Below are 16,135 nucleotides of genomic sequence, written 5' to 3' on the forward strand. Positions count from 1 at the left end.
TAAAATTACATGATTCTCTGCATTCTTATCATTTTTCTTCTGCAAAAAATTTTAATCTGCTAGGAACCCAAGTTGGTTCCACTATAAATAGCTGACACTTGCATGGATATAAAAATAAGGTGATCATTAGATCAAATTTACTACGAAAAGCACTGTAAGATGTATTCATTGTGGTCTTAGACGGTTTTTTCTTCCTTCATGGATCACAAAATAATTTATCTGTTTAGAATATTCATATTTTATTTTCCTGAACATAGTTTTATTTCCAGACTAAATGCTTTCTCGAAAATTTTAAAAGACAACTTTTTTATATACAAATTAATCATACCACTCCACAAGGCAGGAGAGCTGAGGGATCAAGAATGTGGTCAGAGTGCGTGTGTTCAAATCATGACCCTGATTCACTAGCTGGGCAAGTTATTTTATCTCTGTTATTGGATTCCTCTTACATAACATAGGAATAATGCTGTTACCTAGCTCATAAGTTATCAGCAAGATTTTTTAAACTATTCATTAGTAGAGTATCAAACATCATATGGTAAACAGTGTTTGTTAGTATCATTGTGATTATTATAATTTAAATTAATACATGACACAATAGACTATGCATAGAATCCAATTCATTAACATTACATATTATATGTGTTTCAATCTTTTTGTTTTAAGCTATTTTTTTCATAAAGATGGAAAACATAATTCATACCTTTTTTTTTTTGCAAAAATGGTGACATTCGGGAAGTCTATTTAATAGTTTATAAATCTAGTGTTTTTTTCACATGGTCAAAACTAGAATCATCCTTTAGCACATCACCATCAGCAAGCACCAAATTCAATACTCATATTACCATATTTGGACGATTATAAATGAGCACGTTATCTGGTTTGTGTTGTCCCAGTCTCAGTGCTTCTTCTAGAAGGGGAATGTATTCTACTCTTCTTCCAGGTTCAATCCCAAATGATGCTGTAACAACCACCTTGGGCTACAACAGAAAAATCACAATAATTGAGAAAGTTGAGCAATACTAATTAGGTGAGCACAATATTTCAGGTGCAGATTGGCAATTTAACATTTCTAAAGAAGTGTAATAATTCCATTCCCTATTGAGTAAATGACCTGAAAATAATAAACCCTTTGTAAATGTTGTAGACCTAACAACTTCCACAGAGATCTCACTTACCTGCTCCAAACTTCCTGTTCAGTGATGCTTTGGGCCAGTAAGTATGAGCTGTTTAAAAAATATTTCCCAAAGAATTCATGAAGCCAGGTAGAATTGCCCTGAACAGGTGACATGCAATCCTAGAGGCCCCATATTTACCGAGGCCCCCATACTGGCTGGTTGGTGCTGAAGTTGTAGTGTTTCTTAGGTGGGCAGGGTCAGCCTGTTGCTAACAGGAAGGGTTACAACATTTTTTTACGTCAGCATCTCTGCTTAAATGTGACCACAAAAAAAAGGGACCTGAATCTCTGATTTTTTTGTTTTATGATTCTTTTCTCATTCTAAATACATTCATTTTTGTCAAATACTTTATTTGTAATTTTGTTGTATTTTTCTTAAAAGGGCCCCCAAATGATTTATGTTTCAAGCCCCACAAAGCCTGAACCTGTCATTAAGTTACACTCGGCACTTTTCTTTACCTGATAACTTACTAGTCCTTCTCCAAGATATACTGTGGTGTAGCCCAAAGGTGTCCCTGGAGGTAACTGAAGAAGTCAGGGTTAATCTCCATTCTGGGCAGGCCCCAGATGTCCAACTATAGTCAAAATGTTCCTTCATCCCCACACTGAACAGGAAGACCCCAAAGCCAAATTTGGATCCCATTTATCTCTGTGTCTTCTATGCCTGGTCCAATGCTCACCATACCATAAGCTCTCAATAAATGTTTCTGGAACTGAACCAAAATTGTCATTAATTTGCAGAAACAAACATGTCTTTATCCTTTTAAGTACACTGTTTCTTCACCAAGAAATCCAAAGCAAAGGAGGCAGATCATAAATTATTCAGGAGATAGATAATCAATCCAAGATAGTGCATCCATTCCTGAATTCTGATTTCTAGTTATAGTGCATTTCATCTAGGAAAGGTTTATATTATACCAAGTTATGCATATATCATACTGTCTGCTTTTTGAATATCATTTAATATTCATGGAGCTGAGACTCAGTGCAGTTACATAGCTTGCCCCAGGTTACAAGTGGTGGAATCAGAAAGAGCGCTAGTTCTGTCTGGTTACAGAACCTTTCTTTTCACCCTGTATCAAGCTGCCTTTTAAAAGAAAAAAAAAAGAAATAAAAGAAAAATGTCTTGTTTCATTTTATTATATTTTTGAAGACCTGACATTTGAACAGAGTTCACATTTTAACATCTGCAATACTCACAAAAATAATTCTAGACAACATTCCCTAAGATTAGAATTCAGAATAAATGAAAGTAAGTTCCATATCAAATTAAAAATATATATAGAATATATCAAAGCTTGAATAATTTAATAAATTCAAAATTAGTCTCTTTCCGTCAAAAAAAGAATCCCTTCTACATTTCTATTCAACAGCCTTTTATTGGGAGATTTTATTTGGTCCAGACTGACTTGTTAGGATACTGTACAATCTTCCCATCTTCATCTGTTAAAAATAAAGCTTTTTCTTGAGGCAATTTATTTGAAAATCATGACATCAAAATCATTCCTGATTTCAACTATTCATTTTATCCAAGTATCTCAGATATATATCTCTATTTCCTCACCTTTAAGTTGACCTGTTCAATGGTCATGCCCATAAGCATATACACTCATTGCCTAAACTCCTTAAGAAGGGTGTGTGTGTGTGTGTGTGTGTGTGTGTGTTGATGTGGGAAACAAAAGCAGAAGAAAAATTAATAAATTTCCTTACTACCTTACAGCCCATTGACAAGTCCTGGAAACAGAGTGACATTCCTCTAGGGACTCAGCTGCCTTGATGTTAGGGCAAAAGACAATCAGCCTGACCCCCAGGACCCTGTAAGTCTACTTTAACATATAAAAATTCCTTTGGAAACTTCCTTTATCTCTACCCCCCAAGATACATGTTGGCAATCATCCTCCAAGTATATGATCCACCACTATACACATCTGAAGAGTCTCATGACTGAGTTTTTCCTAAACATAACAAATGACCTTTTCCTAACAAAGCTAGCCCCTTCAGGATCCTGGAAACTTTGTTTCCAAAATACCTGGGAGGCTTATGCTATCCTTAACCCCCTCCCAACTTGAAAGCATATCATGGGTCACTCCTCATGACCCCAATGCAGCTCTTTCTGCCTACGGGTCCTGTCTCCGTTCTTTAATAAAACCACTTTTTGCACCGAAGACGGCTCAAGAATTCTTTCTTGGCCATTGGCTTCGAAACCAAATGTCTTTCCTACATCATGTGTGATGAATAAAAACTTAGCCAGTGATATAGTATACATTTTATAAATCCTCATTTTTATGTATCTCAATTTCCCCACATCATAGAATTTCCTTAAAAAGGAAATAATACATATAATACATCTCATATTTTTATCCATATGGTATTTAAGATTTCTATAGCTAAAACGCTGGAGTCTATAGCTTCCTCAAAGGAGACCCCAGCAGCCCACTGGTTTGCAGGTAAGTGACTATTTCCCCCCTAGATTTATCTTCATAAGCACTGACTCAACATGTTCGAAAAAGAGAGAAAATAATCTACCCAGTTAGTCCACAAACCAGCTTCTTAGTTCTACTAACTGATCTATTACCAGATGAAGTCAGATATGCAAACCCTCACTTTCTGCCTTGCACCCAGGGGACCCTCAATACCTATTAGCTCCCTTGTTAGGAAGGTCTCATCTCGGGTTTGTGAGACTCTGAAGGTCAACCATCTGTTAGTCCCATCACTACCTTCCTTCCTTAATCTTCCTGCTGCTATTACTCTGTTGCACATCGCCCATTACTTCACAGACAGACCACCCGCCAATGGGTCTTATTCCAGGCTCTCGCCTCCCTCCCACTCACTATCTCATATTGCAAGACCTGCCTCCTGTTAGCATTGCTTAAAACAAGACACCCACCTGCTCAAAAACTTTCGAGTCAAGGTCTACAGGACTCAGTTCAGACAAAACTGCCTTTGTAAGCTCACCACCTCTCCCTCTTCAGCCACCTCTGTCTCTTCCCCGTCCTCCCAATGAATTTTACCCTTTCCTGTCTCAGGCCAGACTCATATTCTTCTTCTCTCCTTTTGGATCCCACAACATCATTCTCTTCAACTGGCTGAATCTTAGGCAAGATCTAACTCAAATCTCAACTCCAGGAAGTCTGCTTCAGCCACTCCAACTAAAAGAAGTCCTTCCTTCTTCTAACTCAGGGGTCTATGAACAATGGGTGAGGACCACACCCCACCCACAGCATGTTTCCGTCGAGTTTTCTTGGGATGCTGTCATGTCCTCTGCTTACATAGTGTAGTGCTCGCTTCGGCAGCACATATACATAGTGTGTAAAGTTGCTTGAGTGCTCTAACAGCACAGCTGAGGAGCTGCTGTAGCCACCTGTAACCCACAGTGCCTAAAATAGTCACTGTCTGGTAACTTACCAGAAAAAAGTTGGCTGATTCCTACTCTAAATTCATAAGGAAATGATAGCTAACCTTTTTTTTAATAAGTACTAAATACCAGGCACGGTGTTAAATGCTTTCAATTCAATATCTCAATGATTATTTCACAACAGCCTTATCAAGTTTGTTATTCTAGTACTCCCATTTAAACGTGTAATCCACCCCTCCCTGACACCCCTTCTTCACCACTGCACTTATACCAACATTCCTGGAAGTATGTACGTTATAAAGCTACTATGTGTTCCATCCATCTGGGAAGGATCACTCATTATCCAGTTCTCGGGATAGTACTTGGTATATAGTAGGAAGTTAATAAATATGTTAATGAATAAATTGGTTATTAGTTATTTTCCTTGTATGTCTTATATGCCCCCAATATGTGGCAAGCTAACTTGAAAGGTATGCATCTAATCTTATATTTTATATTCCTCACAGCACCTGGCAAGATGTTTTTCACATAAGATTGACCCCAAAGTAAATTTTTGGGTAATATATATATATATATATATATATATATATATATATTACATGGCATATATATATATGCCAAAGAAAACATAAAATTTAAGTATCTCATTTGAAAGGAGAATCTCATAAGTACAGATCACTCTTGGACGATTCTTTCACAGACAAATATGATTGTTTTCTCCAAATAAAGCACTTACCTTTGCATGATCAATACGACTGCTTAGTTCTTTGGATGCAAATCCCCCAAATATGAGACTGTGGATGGCTCCTATCCTTGCACATGCCAGCATGGTATACATCGCTTGCGGGATCATGGGCATGTAGATAACCACGGTGTCACCTTTCTTGACACCATGCTTGACCAAAACACCTGCCAGCTTAGAGACCTATAACAAAATCATTACATCAGCCAAGTGTTTTCTGTGTTACTTCACCAAACTTCTAAGACAGTAACACAAGAAGATGGTCATCGTCTTGGTAGTGGTTTAAAGAAACCTGAGTAACACGTATTTGATGATGATGATGTAAGCTTAGACAGTAGCAGTAATAAAAGACACCTGTCTTAGAGTAATTGACTATAAACCAACTTACTATTATTATGCCATATGAACTCTGTGGCTTAAATTTGCTTAATTATCCATTCAACAACATATTTACCGAGCAACTATGATGGACCAGACATTGTGTTTCAAGTCAGGAACACAAACAATGAAAAACAAAGACACAGATATGTCCCTGTGGAGCTTTAATTCTAAAGGGGAAATTTGTCCAGTGAACAGAAAAGTAACATAATGGCAAATATGGATATATGTTGGCTTAACTGTTGAAAGAGACAAGTATGTGTCAGGAAAGAAAGCATTATCATACACTTATAAGGTCAATCAGACAGATTGTGTTATTATCATTCCTATTTTAAATATATGGTAACTGAGACTCAAATATAACAAATAGCTAACCTGGGACCAGATGATGTAGCCAGGATACCATCACAAGTCTTTCAACCTCCTATTCTTTGTCTTTTCTGCTGCCTGAAGCCAATTACTTCTCTTTATAGTTTTTTTATACTAATTATCTATACAAAGTGACCACCCTCTATATTGAGATAAAACATACAAACTTCTTTCTACTTTCGACACATGTTTTGGGGACCAAAACAGACTGTGTAAAATATACCCAGATCTAAGTGAATACAAAGTTCAACATTCTTTCATTTAAAAAATGTATACGGAGCACCTGTATATGGCAGACACTCTTTTCTGATACATCTGTAAACAAAACAAGACCAAGATCTCTATCCTCAGAGGACTTAGGTTTTAGCAGAGTAAATACTTAAAACAAACGTAAGTCAATTATGTATTATGTTAAAAGGTAGTCAGTACTGTGGGCGGAGGGGGAGTAGAACAAAGTAGAGGGGTTGAGAATGAGGGGGATAGGATTCTCAATGGGACAGTGAGTGCAGACCTCACTAAGAAAGTGGCATTTCAGCAAGGACAGGTACATGTTGAGAATAAGTGGATATCCACAGGTATGCTCTTTCAGGCAGAGAGAACACCAGTACAAAGGTGCGAGGGGGATCATCTGTGACGCGATGGAGTAACAGCAAGGAGACCAGGGAGCTGGAACAGAAAGAACAAGGGAGAAAGTGGTGATAGATCAGGTCAGAGAGCGAAAGAAAGGGCCCAGAAGAGCCCAATGGGCAGTGGAAGGACTATGGCTTGCCCTTCGATGTGGCTGTTCAAGATAATGAACAGAGGAGGCCCGAGACAAGGAATTGGGCCACAGGGCTCTTCATAGATCCTTTCATTCCATTCTGCTTCTCCTACTTTTTCAGCAAGTTCTAAGGACTTGGAATCCTGATTATTCTTCCTTTTTCTCTTTATTCACTTCTTCTGTACAGATGGGGAAAGATGTGGTCAAAGTTAAGGGCTCTGGTGAAAGATAGAAAGTAACAAACAACTCTCTTAGTGTTTTGCTCTCCCCTAACTACGCGCTATAATTTAGTGCTATTTTTTAAGAACTCAAAGCTGCCCAGCAGAAAGTTATGAGAAAGATATACCAAAGTAATATAAATCATCAATTTAAATTCTATTTGGAGCTCAGGACCAAGAAAAACACTGGAAAATTATATCCAAACCCTCAGGGTGCCATCCCCATAGAAAGGGGCCACGCTCTGTGATCACATTACTGGGTATCCCATTTAAGGTACAGCGCTAGGAGAGACCAATGAGAAGAGTTTGTCCTATTTACAGCTATAATTTCAGCATCTTGAATAGTGTCTATTGTTGAGTACAAATGATCTTCATCCAAGACCCAACCTAGCAGTGATTCAGTAACTTTATATTCCAGTCTCACTTCACAATGTTGCTGGAAGATGCCTAACATCTGAAAGAAATTTTTCTGTCCTCTGAAAGAAATGATATTGATGAATTCAAGAACTTTTTTGGGAAAAAAAAAATCTCAAAATGACCAAATGTGATGCCAAGATGTATTTAAGTTGGAGTCACGTCACATCTTTAAAAAAAAAGAGCCAACATGTTAAAATTAGGAGCCTTCATATACAAATCCAGATTTCCAGGTTCTCCTGAAAAATTGTAAAGTCTAGCAACACTGGGCCTCTGTTTTTGAATGACAGCAATCAATTAAACCTGCTATCAGCGACTAGGTTGAACTCACCATTCCCTGGAGCCATTAATCACAGAGCATAGTTTTTTCTTTCCATCCTGAGTTTAAAATATATTCTTCTACATCTTGTTTATTTTGTGTTATATGCTTACATCATAGTTCTATAACCATAAAGGGTGTGATATATACTGATAATGAATTTTTTCCCCACCCGTTTCTCCTATTTATATTATCTGCTTGGCTCAGGCATCTGAATTGTGAACCACTTCCCTGAAGACAATTAGTAAATTAGGCCGCACCAGGTCCGTATAACCACTAGATGGCGTCCATTTGGCCTTGTTAACCTTGCTTTTTGCAGCCACTCAAAGTTTTGGAATACTGTGCTAACCACATCAGAGTTGCCATAGAGAAAAAAGTTTTACATGATCAATAGAGAAAATTTCTTTTTCAGTAGTGTCCAGGGCTAAATGTCATTCCAGTTAAATTTTACATTGTAAATTGTATACATATATAAAATTATATACATATATATGTATTTATATACATACATATATATACATATGTATGTATATATACGAATGAAGTTGAATGGGAAAACATTTCTGGTGAGACTTCTAATAGGCATATAAAAAACAAAATATTAGCTCAAGCAAGAAAAATAAGTGGATATTGGTTTAATATGAAAATATGTGGTGATACTTCATTACAAAACATTTCTTACTAACATTAAATCTAGAAATAGTCAGGACGGGAGTCCTAAACAGAATACTTAAGTCTTGTTTCAGACACAAATAAAATCATTTTGAAAATAAGTGTAAGCAACAGCAAACCAGAAGAGGAAAAATCTAGAAATCCCAGTCATCTGAGAGTCCATAATCACTCCAAGAAAGTGTTATGAAACTTCAGTACAAAGGGCAATTTGTTTATTGCTATTTCACGGCTCATCTTGTTTTTACTGACTTTCAGATGGAAAAATTATCAAAGAGAAGGAAATTGGATATTATTTTTATTCAGTGTTAATATTCTTCTTATCCTACCATAGATATCTGAATGTAACTTTACACTTTCTATTGCTATCCAAAGAGAAAATAGTTAATATATATCTTGTATAATCTATAACTTCTCAATGAAAGGAAAAGTTACATCATATGTCTTCACCCAATCCATATTCATTTTTGCACCTTCTAAATATTGTGTTTTAATTTATCAACAATTTAATCATTTTCTATCACTCACACACCACTAAATTGGTTTTCCGTCTAATGTCAAGGGCAGTACACATGCTATGAAATCATGGTCAGGCCATGCCTCTCTGCTAGCAGGAGGATAACTGAGCTGTGAAGGAAGCCCGAAGAAACAAAATGAATGTACATATTCATTTAGATACAACACTATTTGCTTCTTCCCACTAGAGACTTTCAATTAATCATTATTTTGATTAATAGCTAATTTAAAGCCGCTCAAATGTATAAGTATCCTGTCACTGATTCAACTTACACAATATCTGCTATGTATACTATCCTGAAGTCAAGTTTGCAGAGGCAAAACAGGAAGACATAGTCCTTAAAGCAAAGAAATGAAGAGTCCAGGGAAAAAGAACATAAATAAATAGTAATGACAAAGAAACTGTAACGGCAGATATTTATGTTATGTGAAATGGTATACACATAGATTTGGTTTAAATATAACAAATGTGCTTATTTTTGATATAAGTAAAAACTTTAAATTTTAAAATTATAAAATGAAAACATATTAGTATAAATAATAAAAAAGAATTTAATAAATTTGGTATGTAATCATTCTGCAAAATCTTCATTCAAAAGCAGTCTGTGGGTTAGTATAATTTCATGATCAAATGTCCATGACACAAATATAAACATTAGGTGAAACTGACCAAAGACTATGTTCTGTAGAGTAAATTAGCACTTGCTTCACAAACAGCAAGTGTGTCTATCTAAAGAAAATCATGTTTGTATGAGAAAGATAGTGTTGGTGTCCAAATTATAGTAAAAAGATAATAATTATAGGCAATTTCAGGGCCATTTCCAAGAAAATTATATGAAAGAGAAGACAAGAGGAAGCATATTCCAAGCTGCAATGATGTCTCACTGCACACCCTGGTCTAATCAATCACAGAAAATATAACTCATGTAAAAACCAATTATAATATCTGAGGAAGCAATCTTTTTTTCCTAAAATTCTACTTGAAAAATATTCAGAAACCTTCCCAGGGCGTTCTATATAAAAACACCTCAAAAGATGGGGAGTAAGCAGGGGATTTACAGGTGGCTGCTCTATAAAGTTTGAATCCGACTTTTCTAAAACCCAGTAAGTATAAAACCCAGGAAGTACAGCCGGCATTCCCAGATAAAGACACAGATGGGGAATAGCTTCCACAAGGCACAAAGCAATGGTGTCCTTTAACTGTCCCCATGCAAGCAAATGTTGCTATCGTTAGGGAGATTTAAACATGATGTCTATTCATTTCTCCCCTGGACCATTTGTCATCTCTTGGTTTCCAGTCTTGCCCACTATAGTTTCTTCTTCAGAGAATCCAAAGTGATGGGGCTTCCTAGCATACTTTGAATAAAATATAGTCTTGGGGTGCCCAGGTGGCTCAATTGGTAAGGGTCTGCCTTCAGCTCAGGTCAGGATCTCGGGGTCCTGGGATCGAGCCCCACGTCGGACTCCCTGCTCAGTGAGGAGTCTGCTTCTCCCTCTCCCTCCCCACCGTTCATGCTATCTCTTGCTCTCTCTCTCTCTCTCAAATAAATAAATAAATACATTTTTAAGAAAATATATAGTCTTTACAATGGCACACAAGGTCCTACAGGATCTGACTCGTGGATACTCCCCAACCTCACCTTCTTCCACTTTCTTCTCATTGCTGGCCTCCTGGTGCCCCTTGATGACCCAAGTATGTTCTTGTTCCAGGGCCTCTGCTGATCTGATTTTCACTCAAATGGGCACATGGTTCTCTCTCAGTCTCTATTTGGGTCTGTGTCACTGGGTCATCTCCTTGGTGACAAGCAGTTTTTTCTGACAAACGTTATCTAAAATGGCAGCCCAAGTCACTCTGTAGAGCCATATTTTTCTTCACTTATATTGTATAACTTTTCATTTATGTTGTATTATCTTCTTATTCAAAATGTATCATCTTCCTAATTAGAATGCAGTTTCCCTATAAGGAAAGATGATACCATTCACTACTATAGTCTGTGATGCCCACAGTAGTGCCAAATATATATCAGGTGTCCCAAAAGTATGCTTTAATAAATAAGTAAATTGGCTCCATCATCATTCTGGTCCAGAAAAATGAATTCAAAACAGATGGTCTATTGATGTTGTCGAGTTAACTTTCTAAAGGTCAGAGGTTAGCCACCCTGAAAATAAGACAAATCATCTACTAAGAACCTATCAATAAATGACAAAAATAAATTAATTAAGCAAATGTAAAAATTCATGGACCAGAATGTCAGGTTTCCAAGAAAGCCAAGTAAGGTAAATGTTTTAAGCAGAGATTTAGGTGAGGCAGGATATAAACCTTCACAGTCAGGCAATGCACTAAAACAAGATTCTCACTGCATGAAAAAATAAAAATTCCCTGTGGGGCCCCTGGGTGGCGCAGCTGATTAAGTGTCCAACTCTTGGTTTCCACTCAGGTGGTGATCTCAGGGTCCTGAGGTAGAGCCCCCTGTCGGGCTCTGCGTTCAGCACTGAGTCTGCTTCAGAGTCTCTCTCCCTCTTCTTCTGCTCTCTCTCTCTCTCTCTCTCTCTAAATTAAATAAAAATTTTGAAAATTTCTAAAAATTAAAAAGATGTAAAAAAATAAAAATAAATAAATAAAAAATAAAAATTCCCCAATGTAGAGCAGACAAGTGACATTTTTGGAAATAATTATTTCTCTCAGACAAGGATTAGATTTTTCTTTACTTTTTAATGAATGAGTAACTGTTCTTTTTCACGAATCCATTCAGTATATAATATGAGCTTATGCTATAAGGCCTGTATTAGACACAATGTTGGTAAAAAAACAAATACATAAATAAAATATTACCGTAATCCTCAAGGAATATTACTCTGGTCAAGAAATACACTAGTAAGTAGATACACTAATAAGTAATGTAAAAAGCAAAAATAAACTCATGTATGGAGAAAGTGTCCTGGACTTCACATCATGGAGAAATAGTTTCTGGCACAGAAGGAAGTGAAAAGAAGTGAGTTTACACTTCAAACAATCTCAAAAAATCTGGCTGAGAAAATTCAAGGGCATTGGTTGTCTTACTGTCATTTTGAGTTGATGCCTAGACATTTTTATTTTGAATGCATGACTCTAAACATGGAAAAAAGTAAGCTAGGAAATATTAAAATGTCGCTTTCTCATTTAATTTATTCCTTCCTACAGCATCTATTAAATTGGTCTAATACTTATTTTCTTTAGATGGCGTATTCTCAGAATCTAATCTAACTTAAAATTTATTCAGTTGAGAAGTTATTCAAAACAGAGTTTTAGCTACAATTTTCGTAAAAATTTAAATCAGTAGTTGGTGCCTACTCATCTACAATTTCAAATGAAATACAAATGTGTCTGCTAAAACATATTTTACAACATGGCATTATACAAAATAGTTTACAAAAATAATAAGGCTTATGGAGAAATAAGGTTGAGCTAGGACTCAAAAATGAACATAGCTAGAGTTCTTTAACATTAGTAAAGTACTGCGACAGCATCATGTTCCATAGATCAGTTACAGGCTTAAACAGTGGGACTCATGCTTCCTGTTCTAAGATATTCTACTGGAGGGCATTTGCTTCCAAATTTCCTTGCAAAGAGGGACTGGCCAAAACAGCAGTGTAGATTATGTAGCAGTATCATTATTTTTAAAATGGGAGAGTATCTTCTTAGCTTTAGATTCTTAAAACCACTTAACTCATCAACACTGGCACAAAAAGATCTTCATTATTTCTTTTTCTTTTGAAAAGGTTTTCAGATATGGATAAGGTGTTCTCTTTAAATTGTGAGAAAGTCTCTCCAGGACTTGCTAACAAGGTAACAATCCAACAGGAAAATGAATGGGCAAAAGGTTTGAATGGGCACTTTAGAAAAGTAGAACAAATGGCCAATAAACACAGGAAAAAGGAGCTCCATTTCTGTAGTCATTAGGGAAAAGTGAACTAAAACCACAATGCAATATCACCACACATTCACCGCAAAGGCCCAAATTGAAAAAGACTTGGAATTCTCGGGGCCCCTGGGTGGCTCAGTCGATTAAGCGTCTGCCTTCAGCTCAGGTCATGATCCCAGGGTCCTGGGACTGAGTCCCACATCCAGCTCCCTGCTCAGTGGGAGCCTGCTTCTCCCTCTACCTCTGCCACACCCCCTGCTCGTACTCTTTCACTCTCTGTGATAAATAAATAAAATCTTTAAAAAAATTTTAAAAAAACCTTGAGATTCTCAATACCAACTGTTGACAACTGACATTCTCATACACTGCAAGTGGGAATTAAATTGGTACAACCGGTTTGGAAAACCATTAAACGAAAGAATCTCATACACAAAGAGTTGAATAAAAAAGCCAGTGAGTACATTCTATTATTCAATTTATACAAAGTTCAAAAGCTAGTAAATGTCATCATGGATGGTATGTAGATGTCTGAATAATAATCCCATAAAGGCTGAATAAGAAATGACTAAAACGAAGCAATAATACGTGCTTCTAGGGGCTGGGGATATTCTGTCTCCTGAACTGCTTACGTGGGTGTGTTCTGTTTGTGAAAAATCTAACAAGCTTTTATACTTATGCTCTGTGTACTAATCTGAATGTATATGACATTTCATCCTAAGTTTAAAAAATGGCATGCTAGGAAAAAAAACCTACATAAAGCACTATAAATTCAATCTCATACCAGCATCATTCACCTACTCACCAAGCGTGGAGAAGGTAATTCACCTTACAGAGATATACCTTTTAGCAGAGCTGACTGCAGTACAACTGAAGTTTTTATTGCTTATTTAAGAAGTCTGAAGAAAGTAAACTAAGCATATGCACTGTTGTAACCCTTCCCCTCAACAAGACAACCATTGGCAGGACTGAATTTCTGCATGTTCTAGTTTTTGTGTTTTAGGTTCTTGCTTAAGGAAATGCTGGTGATGTGACAGACAAAGAACTATCAGATTATCTCACCCTGACATATTTCTGAGAAGATGGAATTCATATTTTGAAAAGAGCATCCTGAAGGTCAGAATTGGAGGGAAGACTTCTCATGGGACATGGCCCTTGACTTCAGAGTAATTTTCTCCTCCAAATTATTCAACCTTCCTAATTACAATCACCAGCATAATTATATCTCAAAGAATTACCTTCAGTAGAGATAACAGACACTTTCAGTTTGAACTAAATCAGGAAAGTTTAGCACACACGGTGTTTCATCAATTTTCCCTGTATATATATACTCGTGAAAATTTCTCAAATGCCTTTTAGTGGTCACATTTTTATTTAGCAAATAAACAAATAAAAATTCACAACTGGGGGCAACTGGGTGGCTCAGTCGGTTAAGCTTCTGCCTTTAGCTCAGGTCATGATCTCAGGGTCCTGGGATCAAACCCCACGTTGGGCTCCCTGCTCAGAGGAGAGCTTGCTTCTCCCTCTACCCCCTGCTCATGCTCTCTCTTGTGCTATCACTCTCTCTCTCAAATAAATAAATAAAATCTTTAAAAAAATAAAAATAAAATACATTTAAAATTTTTTAAAAATCACAATTGTTTGAATACCAAAAAAGAGCAAACTTACCACACACAAATGGAGGTAAACTCAAAATGAAATTATAGAGAAAATAAATTCAAAGTAGGAATTTCTAAAAATGACGAATACTGTATATAACATATGCATCCAAATACAAACATAAACTCACACACACCCCTTTATTTCACTGAGCTTTGATAGAACCACTAACTTGAAAAGAGCTACCAAGAGGAGGACACAATAAACACATCCATTTCTGCTGCAATGCAGATATGGGTTGTGAGTGGGGAAAATTCATGGAGGAAATATTCATCTTGAACTTCCAAGCCCAATGTAAATAAGCTACAGTTCTTCACAGGTAGTAAGAGGTCAGAATTTACTTAGAAAGAAGCTCGTGTTATATTACCAATAAAATTCAAAGATAAGAAGTTCCCACAGTAAAGGAAGCTAGAGTCATTTAGAAATTTCAAATCGTATTTCCTTCATTCATTCCTTCATCATTCAACACATGTTCACTACGCACCAGTCCCCACTCTGAACAGAACAAAAGCCTCTTCCCTCAAGGAAAGTACATTCTGGAAGAGGAAACACCACAAAAGAAGAGAGCTAAGTAAAAGAAAAACAGTGGTACTGAGTAATAAATGGCAAAATTAAAAAGAAAGCAGAAAAGGGAGGTCCAAAGTCGTGTGGACATGGGAACATTTGTATTTAATATGGCCAGGGAAAATCTCATCCAGCTACCATGGAAAATAATATCCAGGTACCATGAACCATAGATATCTGGAAGAAACGCTATCTCAAGCAGAAGGTAGGTAAGTACAAAACTCCAAGTCAGGAATGGAGCAAGATGAAAGTTAACTGCAGGAGGCAGTGGGGTCGGGGTGTGCAGTGTAGTGGGGCTGGGGTATACAGTGTAGTGGGGTTGGGATGTGCAGTGCAGTGGGGCTGGGATGTGCAGTGCAGTGGGGCTAGGGTGTGTGGTGGAGTTGGGGTGTGCAGTGCAGTGGGGCTGGGGTGTGCAGTGCAGTGAGGCTGGGGTGTGCAGTGCAGTGAGGCTGGGGTGTGCAGTGTAGTGGGGTCAAGGTGTGCAGTGTAGTGAGGCTGGGGTGTGCAGGGCAGTGGGGTTGGGGTGTGTAGTGCAGGGGGTAGGGGTGTGCAATGCAGTGGGGCTGGGATGTGCAATGTACTGAGGCTGGGGTGTGTAGTGTAGTACAGTGGGATTGGGGAGTAAGTCACAGGAGCTGATCATGCAGAACCACAGGTCACAGGGAGGAGTGGCTTTTGTTTTTCTCTTTCCATGCTCTCAGGATAAAGTACAAATCTGTAGTGTAGCACTCAGAGTTCTGAGAGTCTGGTTCACTGGAGCCCTATCTCGCTAATCACTCGTGCTTGTACTTTATGCCAAAGCCACCGGGGAGGCACTGGATTCTCCCTTCCCTGAATATCTCTGTATGAGCTATTCCTTGTGTCTGCAGGACCCTCCTTCCCACGATTTCCCTTCCCACTTCTGGTATTTTGGGCTAATTTTAGGCACTGACTCTTCCAGAAAGCCTTTCCATGCTGTATTAACAGTTGGCTGAGCTGCATGCCTTCCCATGTGTTTCTACAGAACATAATACTACCCTCTAACATAACCTTTATTACAGTTACGCAGGGTCTTAGCTCTTTAAAATAGGGAATGGGCACATTCGCCTTGTAT

The 16,135-nt window shown here is 37.5% G+C and overlaps 1 protein-coding gene across 1 annotated transcript in view; it reads right to left on the reverse strand.

The window, feature by feature from the left end:
* ACSS3 (acyl-CoA synthetase short chain family member 3) overlaps positions 1-16,135 on the reverse strand; it is a 145,074-nt gene that overhangs the window by 91,358 nt on the left and 37,581 nt on the right. The window contains exons 3-4 of the mRNA XM_027592708.2: positions 5,269-5,457; positions 846-980 (exon numbers count right to left, since the gene is read on the reverse strand). Coding sequence (XP_027448509.1) covers positions 846-980; positions 5,269-5,457 — 324 coding nt within the window. The remainder of the gene's footprint in view (positions 1-845; positions 981-5,268; positions 5,458-16,135) is intronic.

Source organism: Zalophus californianus, chromosome 9, assembly GCF_009762305.2.
Source record: "Zalophus californianus isolate mZalCal1 chromosome 9, mZalCal1.pri.v2, whole genome shotgun sequence".
In the NCBI taxonomy this organism is placed as follows: domain Eukaryota; kingdom Metazoa; phylum Chordata; class Mammalia; order Carnivora; family Otariidae; genus Zalophus; species Zalophus californianus.